Source organism: Ostrinia furnacalis, unplaced genomic scaffold, assembly GCF_004193835.3.
Source record: "Ostrinia furnacalis isolate ACB-3 unplaced genomic scaffold, ASM419383v2 OfSCF2833, whole genome shotgun sequence".
Taxonomy (NCBI): Eukaryota; Metazoa; Arthropoda; class Insecta; order Lepidoptera; family Crambidae; genus Ostrinia; species Ostrinia furnacalis.
In genome coordinates this window covers 327,035-339,281 of record NW_021133072.1, presented here as the reverse complement: position 1 = coordinate 339,281, position 12,247 = coordinate 327,035, and the positions used below count along the sequence as shown (strand labels likewise).

Here is a 12,247-nt window from a genome sequence, read left to right as displayed (position 1 = left end):
TATTAAAATAAATTGCCAAGGAAATCTCCACGTTGAAGTTAAACGCTTCTTTTAGGCTCTCAACTAACTGAAATAATCTGAACAAAATTCATCACATGAATCCTTCTGACGATTGAATGCACATTTTGATAGTAACTTAAGTAAGTAGGTGCATACCTTTATCGCAACACGATACACACGTGCACATGACACCAATCTGTAGCTAACAAATGTAACCATTAAATTTATGTAGCCAGTTCTATTAATAACGTAGATAGTTGTTGTAATAGCCGGGCACGGATGATGTATGATGGCGTTTTACACGTCCCCGCCGACTGGGCGCTCTAATTGAAACCTAAGCGGGCTGCTCGCCTTTGAATATTGCATTAATCTAAATATCGTAATTAGATAAATCCAAATTGCCCCTATTAAAATACAGCAGCTACCAACGCGAACACTGGCAGCAACACGTCATCCACCTAAATCTATTCCATCACACCGCCATGCATTATGGATCATGTTGAGGAATTGAAATAGTGGCATACCTGACTGATGAGAATACTAACTGCACGATTGAAGTAAATTAATTGAACTAATTTGTATAACACTGAATGATTCATCGAGGTGTGGATGCGATTTATAAAGACGTTTTCCCATCTCCCAGGCCGTCTAACGTTAGTGTTCTTTCTCTAATGAGCGGGTTATTTTATGGGCAGGATTGTTGTAGAGCATTTATGCTCCTTGGGTAGATTTATCCCTGTGCTTGGAATGGCCAATAAAAATTCAGTGCACTGGTACGTTTATTACCCACTTTACATAAAGGCACTGCTGCTCTAGACGTCGAGCGCGGGTCTATATTTAGCCTCGTTGTTCTAGCTCGCACACCAGTGATAAATAATGCAAATCGAGCTTTTTAACACAGACCCTGAATTCGAATGGAAGAGACATAACAAATGAATTGCTCGCAAGATAATTAGTGATTAAACGAACTTACCTGAGTGAAGTTCTATTTTTTTTTATGAGGGTATCCCTACAAACCATTAACTACCGCTACTCGGCTTCCTCTCGTCATTTAGTTTAGAGCTATTAAGAATTACAATCATAACATTGACATATTTCTTTTGTTAACTAAGGGCAAGGGTGGGCAGGGAAAGCATACTAATCTCTTCAGACGAAGCGCTTCGTATAATTATGATAGAACTTCACTCAGGTAAGTTCGTTTAATCACTAATTATACTTCGCGCTTCGTCTTCGAGATTAGTATTTGTAGATTATTAACAACTTGTAGACTTTGAGAGTCAGGACAAAAGGAAATATAGTCAATAAAGTTTTTATTATTAGTTTTTATGTAATTTTATTAATCATTTTTATGTATATTCATTACACGTTTTATGTTAAGTAATGTTAAATCAGCGACTGAATACAATTATTACTTATATTAATTGTAACATCACTATTCTACAAAATTGATCATTATATATGATAGTTATTAATGATAGCCCTAGCGAATGACAAATCATCTGTATTAACAATGTTTCTATTGTAATATTTGCCAAAAGTGTTAGAGTTTCCACTCCAACCAGCGGTGTTACGAATTAGATCCACACTGACCCCAAGGGACTGGGCGCGAGATGTCGCGGCATGACGTGTACTGTGCGCGGAGAATATATCCGTGTTCAGACCACATTCGCCAAGTGTGCGTTTTACCCAACGACTTAGCGTTTGTGAACCAACAGATTTATGTGGTTTACTCATACCAATAAATAGTTCTTCAGATGTTCTTAAAGATGAAGTTTTGTTAAGGTAACATTCTAGAGTTTTTGCAGGGCAAATAGAGGGCTTATCCGTAAAGTAAGGTAAAAGAAGAATTGGTTGTTTAGCACCAGGGCGAGAGGTTTTTATGAAATCGGGAATTTTTATAATTATTTGTCTATTGTGAAACTCTATATTTTTAACTTTAATTTTCGAAAGGGTTTGCATTCGGTGAGCTGTCGTGAGAGCAAGTAACGTAATAGTCTTTTTTGTTAACTGATTTAAGGATAAGTCCTCGTTAGGATGCCATGTACTTAGAGTGTCTAGAACGCAGTTGGTGTCCCAGGTAAAGTTATATTTGGGAAGAGGTGGTCTAATTCGAAACACGCCTTTTAGAAATCTCTGTAGCCTATCATCTTTTGCCACAGCTGGACCTAAGGTCAATGAAAGAGCAGATCTATATGAGTTTAGCGTCCCATACTGGCATCCATCATTAAACATTTGTGTAAGAAATGAAATTACAATGGGGACCGATGCTTTATAATAATCAACTGAATTGCATTGGCAAAAAGACCACCACTTTCGTAGACATACATCGTATTGTTTGATTGAACTATCCGACAACGAGGATAACATGATATCTAAAGAGGCCTTCGGTAGGCTCCTTCTCGTTAACGCTTCCCGGATAACACTCCTGCAACCAGGGTAAGGGAGGAGTGTATTCGACGAGAACTGGAATGAAATGACAGGGCGTTATCGTTGGGTAAGAATGTAATTATATTAGAAACAAGAAGGCTTCTAAATAATGGGTACCAGGCTTGAGTTGGCCAAAGTGGTACAATCATGATTCCATGTGCCTTGTCAGCAATGATTTTTCTGAGGGTTTTGAGAATCATGGATATTGGTGGGAAAGCGTAGAAATAAAAATGTGACCAGCATATTGTAAACGCATTAATAGCCATAGCATCCGGATCCCTGTGCCAGGAGATGTAATTTGAACATTTATGGTTTAGGCGACTTGCGAAAAGATCAATTTCCGGTGTACCGAAATTAACTAATAAATGTTGAAAAGCCCAGTCACTTAGGTTCCATTCTATATCAGGATGGGTTCTACGAGACTCGGCATCTGCCATTATATTGTCACACGACCTAATATATGACGCGAATATGTAAAGCCTTCGGGTCTCGCACCATTGCCATATATCTCGAGTTATTTGAGTTAGGTGCGGGAACTGAACACCACCCATGCGATTGATGTAAGATATCGCGGTGGTGTTGTCTACTCGCAAAAGTACCTGGCAATCATGCAAGTTCTTGGCAAAGATTTTTAAAGCTATGAAGGCGGCAAGCAACTCAAGATAATTTATGTGTTGTTCTTGCTCACTTTGAGACCATTGACCACTCGCCGTATTGCTATCACAGTATGCACCCCACCCCGTTGTTGAGGCGTCAGAATAAATTTCGATAACATAATTATCATCTCTGATACGGCGTACAGAGTGAGTTATAGTATTTGACCACCAATGAATGTCTGGCAAGACAGATTCAGGGATATTCATGAATCTATCGTAATCGTCATGATCTTTTAGATTAAGAAATTTGCATCTTTCTAATTCTTTAGTGTAAAGCCAGCCGTACTCAATAGCCGGACAAGCGGATACGAGTAGGCCTACCAGCTGTGCGTACTTCCTGATTTTGCAGCGTTTTAATTTGGCAAAAAAATCTAATTCAGACTGAACACGTAAACGTTTTTCAGTTGGCAAGCTAAGAGTCATACTACATGAATCAATAATCATTCCCAGGAATTTACATGACTGCGAAGGTATGAGGACACTTTTTTCTGTATTAACGATAAATCCCAAGGAAATAAGTAATTCTTTCGTGCTGTTAATATTTGACATGCACTCTTGAAAGGATTGGCCAAAAAGTAGCCAGTCGTCCAGATAAAGAGTAGATAGCAGGCCAGCGGATCTTAAACATTTTGCGACTGGTTTCATTATTTTCGTGAAAATATAAGGTGCTGTACTCAAACCAAACGGAAGTACATTAAATTCGTAAATTTTATCATCAAAGGCAAAACGGAGGAACTTTCTTGATGTTTTATGAATTTTAATTAAAAAGTAGGCGTCTTTGAGATCAAGTGTAGCCATGAAACAATCTTTAGATGTTAATTTTAGAGCAGTACGTAAATCTTCGAGTTTAAAGTGATCAGAAGTAATGAATTTATTTAGTTTTTTAAGGTTCAAAATGAATCTCATTTTTCCGTTTGGTTTGGGTGTCAGGAAAAAACTTGACAAGAATTGGCCACTGCATGGTTTACATTCTGAGACGGCCCCTATTCTCAAGAGGTTTTCTATCGCTTCCGTGAGGTGTGTGCGCTCAGAATCACTATAAATGCGCTGCACAGGCACTGTATGTTGTACTACTGGAGATGAAAATTTTATTTTATACCCTTTAATCCACTCGAGAATAGTGTGGTCGTCTGTAATTTTGGCCCATTGTCGAGAAAATAGTGATAATCTACCAGCATACTTAACGGTATTTAATAACGGCGACGAGCCGTCGGAGGTGGTGGCGGCGGCGGTGGCGGTGGCGGCGGGGGAGGCGGCGGCGGTGCTGGCCACGGCGTTCTGTAGTACGTCTGCGGCGGCGGGGCAGCTGAGCCTCGCTGGGCTGCAGGCCCGCGGCTCCTTGGAGGTGCACCCGGTTGCCTGCGCGCCGGAGCAGGAGCTCGTCGGTTTAAAGGTTTCGGTACCGAGGTGTTGGGTCTCTTAGACTGGTTCTTCTCATCTGCTTTTAATTCAACACCAGACTTGTTAACTGCTTTGGCAGATTTTATAGTATCCGCCAAATTTTGTCCAAACAAGAACGAGTCAATTTTTGTGTTCGTTAGATGTTCTTTCATATCTTTCTTGAGAGATGATAGAACGAAGTGTTTTCTGGTAGCAGAGTCATTGTGTTGGATATCACAAAGTAGGCGGGCAGTATCCATGAGCTTTTGTAATAATTCGTTGTCTCTTTCTTTTGAGTTAAGATGGGACGTAATAATGTCACTTAAGCATGACAGGGCTGATGCCATCTGTACCTGCTTAGTCTCAATACCCTTATCTCGCTTTAAAGCAATGTCAGCAAGTGCTGCTTTAATTTCCGGGTTAATTTTGGGAGCTCCTATAAGCGTACAGTTCGCGGGCAATGGATATTTCGCGATTAGGTTTTTTCTGGTCTCCTTGTTGAGTCCTTCTTGGGTAAGGTGTTGCAAACGCGATGCAAGTTCTGAACGTATGTCTTTTCCATACTTTATTTGTACCATTGGGTCGTCACCTAATATTTCCAGGATATCAGTGTCTAGTTCTGGAGTTTCGTCCTGGGTAGATGTTTCAGGCACTGCGACCGGTGGAACCGAAATTATTTTATCAGTTTCATTTGTTGAACCTGACGCTTGGATGTCTAACAAGGCATCGTCTATACTCGGTTGCGCATCAACATTTTCAGGAGATCCTGGCAACGATCCATCCGTATCTAGTTGCACGGTAGGCGACTCTGAAAAGAGTACGCAGATTTAAAGTCAGTTTTTGACTGCGATGCAGTAATAATATGTATAATAATTAATTTATATTGATAGGGAGGTACCCTTTTTACTGACTGAGAAAGCTTTGTGTCGAGTACGTCCCGATGACGGCTCTGAGACCACTGCTTATAGCATACATTTATGCTTATTAAAATTCCAGAAATATAAATAGTAGGGTACATAAAACCATCACACTCGAAATAATAATATTTTTACAACATTATGACTTTAAAGTTTTGCTTTATTGTTAAAAAATTTAGATTGTATAGTAATTCTACAATTTTCTTATTATGGAATATTATTATAATGATGGTAGGTATATTCAATATAGATTTTACTTTATAAAATATGTTTTACTGTAGTAAGTGATGGTATATTTTGTACAATATTATGATAACTTTTGTTATCTGAATTTGGTTTTGTGCAATTCCCGCTGAATTGTACGGTAACCGTTACATTATTTGAATGCGGTGAGGTAGTCCCGCTGACTATCTCGGTTGCATTCGTCTGGACAGTTATAAAATATAAATATGAAATGAGTAGGTACCTGGATTGTGAACCTCGCTTCGCATCCTTGGAACACCTTCACGAGCCGGCGAATCTTCATCTCGCGAGTCACTGTCCGTAGCACTATCTTTTTTCCTACGCATTCTACGTTTTAATTTTTTCATTTTACGCATAAGATGTAAAAATTCGTCGTCTAGATCAGCAGACCGTTTTCTTTTCGGCATTTTAGCACGGATTGAGCACAAGTTTGAAATACGTGTTAAGCGGTTGAGCACTAAACTGCGAATGACGAGAGGAAGCCGAGTAGCGGTAGTTAATGGTTTGTAGGGATACCCTCATAAAAAAAAAAAACTCTCAACCACAGTGTAAAAAGCGGTTAGTCTATGCGATACTACAAGTTGTTAATAATCTACAAATACTAATCTCGAAGACGAAGCGCGAAGTATAACTAAAAGAAACTACTACGTTCAATTGTTTTTCTGTATTCAAACCACTGTGCTATATTATTTTGTACCTATATTTTGAAGAGGAGTCTTGAATACACTTTTAGACTCTACTTAATTATAGAATACTTTTTTACATCATTAACATAATTAAGAACTATATTTCTCGCACAAAAAGTACTAGAAGAAACCGGTAAGTTTATTAATAAACAATCAACAATTAGTAATAATTAGAAAAAATCTTGTTTTACGTAAAACAAATGTTTAGGTTTTTCAAGTGCCGATAATACGCGTATTTAAACATCGTTGACAGTCAGTAGGTAGGTAATTAATTATTGACTTATGGTTAAGCAAACTGATTAGTCAACATGGACTTGAATAAAATAGAGTCTGACTGTCTGTAGAAATAAAAATACAACTGGGAGTGAGAAACAGAAGATGAGAAATTAACGCGGTTTTATCAAAAGTCAATATTTATTCATTACTAATAGAAATAAACATTATGAAAACGACAATAACAACTCCTCAAAAAACTTCCATTTAATTTGTTTCGTAGAAAAATCACGAAATTGTTTCTCGATAGACCATGCACTGGCTTTATTAGTTTTCAGAAGGTGTAATTGTTAACGTTACTCAACGCCCGTGTTTACGCTGGATATTTCGGGTATTACCTACGTGACCTGGGTCGAGTATCACTGAGTGAATCCGCTGCCGAAAATAACGAAAACATCCAGGTTATACGTACAGTCGATAGCATAACAGTCTATAGGTACATTTTTGTTGAAAAATACTACCTATTAGAACTTCATAAGATGCAGGTATTTAGCAAATGGCTCAACCGCATTATGCAATTCATCTGACGTGGGGATGGAGTCAGAATAATCGTTTTGATTAAGAAGCCCCTCTTATTGCGTGGTAGGGGCGTGAAGTGATATGATTGGATAGTTCAACCTACTTGGTGCGGAAAAGTTTGATGGAAATAATATGTTCTAAAATTTGCAAGCTGCTTATCTGCAACAACTACTGTTTCTCTACCTCGAAATAAAACTTACACATTTAAACGTTACATATTTTTTCGTATCCTTATTAAGTTATTTTTTGTTCTGTTTATTTCCAGCTTTTTGGTATACGCTTAACTTAGGACAGTAATTTTAAGTAAAGTTAACTTAACGTACCTAACGTACCTAGCTTTATGCATTATGTAATGTACCTACTTCATAAGTAATGAACCAAATTGATTCTTACTCGTAAATTAATACCATTGTTTTAATAAACTTTACCCGTTGAAGTGATAAATGAATTATAACGTAACACATTACCGATATTCCTAACCCGGACACGTACCACACAAAAGAATCCTAAGCGCAACATTTGACAAATAAGCCACCTCTTAACAGGTAGGTTGGTATCTGAGCTGTCGGTGCCGAGATAAGTGTTTTAGAGGGTCCAAAACAGAGGCCTACCGATCAATCATTAGGACTTATTTGTTTTTTGACGGGACAGGACATTCGGCTAGAGCGCGCTTATCTATCCACCGCATCGGGCCATTCGTCATGCTGTCATTGTGACAGGGCGAACGAAATAATCAAAGTGACCGCTTGATAACAGCATGGGAGACAATTCCCATTGGTCGGGACTTGCGCAAGTCTCACATAATCTCTGGCAATGAACGTATCAGGAACTTGCAACATTATAATTCATTACATTTAAAACAGTATCGATAACCGAATGGACAAAACTACCAACTTATTTTAATTAAATCTGAATTTGAACATTCTGAACGTTATTATCGAATTTCCTATAGGTATTTGATGTCCTAGTAACCTATAAATAGCTTCACGCTGAATGAAACAGGATAAATATACGCCTCGGTAATAATAGTGACGAACAATGTGGTTAGCACGTCCATGCCACCTAAAAGCAAATGAATGAAAGAAGAATTAGACTTCACACAATTTAAAAAAGTAACGAATAAAACAGAAGATGATATACCCTTAAATAAATAAAGGAAGAACTAGACCTCACACCACATTTCAAAAGGTGAGGAATAAAACAAAAGATCTTAGACCTCATTTAAAACTGTGACAAATAAAATAGCAGATGAAGCACCATTATTAAAGCAAATGAACGATGAAGGAACTGGACCTCACACCACATTTATAAAGCTGCCGAATAAAACAGTATAGTCTACCATAAAAAGACGAAACCCATTGCCCATTCTTCAAGCGCCGCATCCATTTGTTAGCGCTCCTCGCTACGCACATTCCAGCTTTTGTGACTTAAGTACAGTCCATGTAATTAGGGAACACCTGTGTTTGGTTGATGAGCGATTAATTACAATCCTTTTGCAGCCGAGTAGTCTTGAACAAAATAGAATTTACTACGAAATGTATTGAACTAAAAAGAAAGAAAAAATTCGTAGTGAAAATAAATGAAAATGTTTAAATACCTACTTCAGACTTTATGTATTACTGAAGATATTTTTACAGATTTTTAATAAAACCATCTTTCGAATTCATATTGCAAAACAAAATCTCTTTTCTTCTTCCTATCCTGACATCCAAATTAATACGTTGAGTAAGTTAAGTCTGATAAAATCGCCGAAAAGTATTTTTTTCCTTTAAGAAGAAGTAAAAGAACACAAATAATATAGATCTTATTTTAGGTAAGTTACCATAGTTACAGTTATAAAAGGATTTCTAAGCTAGATTAAAATAAGTGGCTGTCAAGTAATATCAGCTTGAACCAATCAAAACCATTTTTTCCAATGCATGGAAATGCAGTCTGCGTAAGAAATTGCAATAGAATTTCCGTTTTGTTTTTCTCCCTTACCTTCACACGACAAAGGTGTGAGTCATCGATGGTGATGACGAATGAGGAGAAGATATTATGTTTCATCCTATTCAAATAAATTAATAACGTTTCTTGTTGATAGTCAATATTGGATTTAGTATTCATCAGGCAATCGGAAAAAGTGGATATGCAAATAAATTAAGTCAGCATTTTTCACTGATTAGTATCTAAAACGGCGAACGTTGTTTCTTTAGCATCACAGAGAAATTCTTGAAAAAGAAAACACCGACCGTTGGCGAGTTTATTCACTAAGGCAGAGTTGCACCATTTTACTTTAACTTTGACAACATCAAAAATCTGTTCAACTCCATACAAAAAGCACCGGTTATCGTTATAGTTACGGTCAAAGTTAGGTGGTGCAACTCAGCCTAAGAATTATTACTCTGATGATTGATGGAGCGCACTCCAGAAACGTGCCCGCATCTAGACCATCTAGCAATTATTTGACGCCTACCTAACCACTCATTAGGCCCAAGCTTAGCGTTAAACTAACCCATGCAGTACTTCTATTAAGTTATCTCAATATTACAAAATAATTATGACCCATTTGCACAGCCGTTGACATTTATAGCATTGTGGTTTTCCGTAAGGATTTGTCCTTGCCGGGATAATGGACTTTAGTACTTAAGCTGAGGAAATAGTATCTACCTGTTGATTGACCGAGATTTGAATTGGCTTACGTTTATTAAGGTCACGGAATCCTCGTAAATACTTTTAATATTGATCATCAGAACTAGAGGAGAGACTGTTTTTTTATTAAGCTCTAAACTTTATTGTATCCCAACTGATCATCAGATTTTTGTGGTGTACATTAAAGAATACCAGTCTAATATTATGTAATTACATAATATGTAATTAGAAGATATGTCATGCTGCAACGAAATGTTAAATCTATACTAATATTATAAAGAGGTAAAGTTTATATATTTGTATATTTGTTAAATTGTAAGTGTAATCTCGGGATCTACTGAACCGATTTTAAAAATTTAATAGAAACACATTATTGCTGAGTGTCGTACCTAGGTTATATAAAACACCGAAAAATTCCACGCGGGCGAAGCCGCGGGCGGAAAGCTAGTTAACTAATAAAGTACACACGCTACAATTATGAAAGCTTTATTTACGAAAACGTCACAACGCGCTCAATCTCGTAGCAGTACTAACGCTGGAGGCTTTGACTGGCAATTTTCCACAATGAAAAACATATTTACTCTTCTGTAATGCTTTCAAAAGAGTTCTAAAGTCTTCAGCTATGTGTTTTCTCCTAAGTTTCTTCCACTTTTACGATGATTACGCCTTTTAGTTAAATGACTACGCGTTTGTAGAATATGTTTTAATGTTCTTCTCTCGAATAATACCGAGGTGTTGTTAAGTTTTCTTAACTCCCATGCAATTTGAGCGGCACCATAAATGTGCAGCTTTACAATCTATTGAAACTGGATGTCTGCTGCAAATATTTATAGACGAATAACATAACTATGAATATTCATTGTTACAATAATTGAGAACAATAGACAAAGGCTACATTGACAGACTTAATGGCAACTGCGAGGCTATAATGTCTGTCAGACTCATATACCTACAAGTTAAAAGCGCTTCAGCAGCTTTGGAATTTCTTAAAGTATAAATCTTCAAGTGCAATAAACTCTAAACGCCGATACTATTTCTACAAAACACGCACTAAAAAGTAAAAATAATAATTACCAATTACTTATTTATTAGTTCGTCCTAATAAAATTCAATCCTACTAATATTATAAATGCGAAAGTTTGGATGTCTAGATAGATGTTTGTTACTCTTTCACGCAAAAACAACTAAACGGATTTTGATGAAACTTTACCTATTCTTTATAACCCAGAATAACATATAACATAAGGGAGAGTCCGCTAATTTGGACCAGTTTTTTCCAATCCCATTTTACACATAGTTTTGTTTTGTTTTTGCTAATGTCCATGGTATATAATAAAAGATACATTATTCAACTTACTATTTCATAAGTATTAATTACCATGATTGTTGTATATTTAGCACAAATCAACAAAGTACAAGTTCAGAGCTTCGGTCCAATTTAGCCAACCGGTTCGATAATTTGTACCACAGGGTTACTAAATTGGATTTCAATAAATTTCAAGCCTATAAAAAAACTATGGCAAAATATTATACGATACATTCTTAACAAATTAGGAAACGAAAAGGAACAGTACTTAATAACATAGACAATCGATATTGATTCACACGTTATCACGATTTTGAGTACAAGTTTTGTAATTCCAATTATCGTAACGCACACTTGTACCTAATCTACTTTGCCAGTCTTTTGCTTTCATTTATTGTTAGTCAAACATAACTACGCTATTATAACTTCAAAATATGATTTACTAAAAAAAATTTCAAAATCCTTTGGTAAAGTTCCATACAACTTGATGTGGTACAATTTAGCCGACTAGGTGATAGTGCTTTTAAAAAATCGGTAAAAAATATAGCTTATAAATACCGAAAAATGTTTCAAATAATTGTAATCCACACTAATTTACGCTTCTAAATAATATATTAGAAACACCCTGTGATTAAATTTAACAAAATTACAAACTAAACATGTATTGTCAGAAGTTACTTGAAAACAATGAAAAAATACTTTTCAAAATAAAACTCACGTGTTTGTTGTCACGGCAAAAACCACATGGCCGATATTAATTGATTTTAGTTGTGTATCGCTGAGTGTTGCAATTACAGACATTCAATAAATACTTTACGAAATATGAGGGTGGTACAATTTACCCGGCGGTACAATATACCGAACTCTCCCCTATAGGCTATAATTTATGACGATCTGTGACAAACTAAATTTCACGCGGGTGAAGTCGCGGGCAAAAGCTAGTTAGATCATAAACGCGATCATCTGCGATTAATTTTAATCTGCATATGACTACCAATCAATACGTACGAGTACGACGAAGAACCATTAACTTAATATATTTAGTGCTTTGAAAGCTTTGGTTGCATGAATTTAGAAACACTGAAATCAGCAGGAAAAGCGCTCGGTGCCGATAGTATGTCGACCATAATAATATAAGTAAGTGTAAGAGTTAAAACTTTCGAGATCATAATAGTAATAAACAATATTTTCGCGTTTGAGAACCGTTGC

The 12,247-nt window shown here is 36.6% G+C and overlaps 1 protein-coding gene across 1 annotated transcript; it reads right to left on the bottom strand.

The window, feature by feature from the left end:
• Positions 1 to 988: 988 nt before the first annotated feature.
• Positions 989 to 6,146, bottom strand: LOC114356611 (formin-A-like). The gene is made up of 2 exons (XM_028309852.1): positions 5,847 to 6,146; positions 989 to 5,271 (listed from the first exon to the last, which is right to left on the bottom strand). Exons 1-2 carry the CDS (start codon positions 6,028 to 6,030, stop codon positions 4,274 to 4,276), a joined length of 1,182 nt encoding a protein of 393 aa, XP_028165653.1. The 5' UTR covers positions 6,031 to 6,146; the 3' UTR covers positions 989 to 4,273.
• Positions 6,147 to 12,247: the final 6,101 nt, after the last annotated feature.

Excerpts from the sequence above, each read along its gene's own strand:
- LOC114356611 (XM_028309852.1), bottom strand. The coding sequence starts at position 6,030 with ATGCCGAAAAGAAAACGGTCTGCTGATCTAGACGACGAATTTTTACAT. Across the intron at positions 5,272-5,846 it reads AAGCGAGGTTCACAATCCAG|AGTCGCCTACCGTGCAACTA; the intron begins GTACCTACTCAT and ends TACTCTTTTCAG.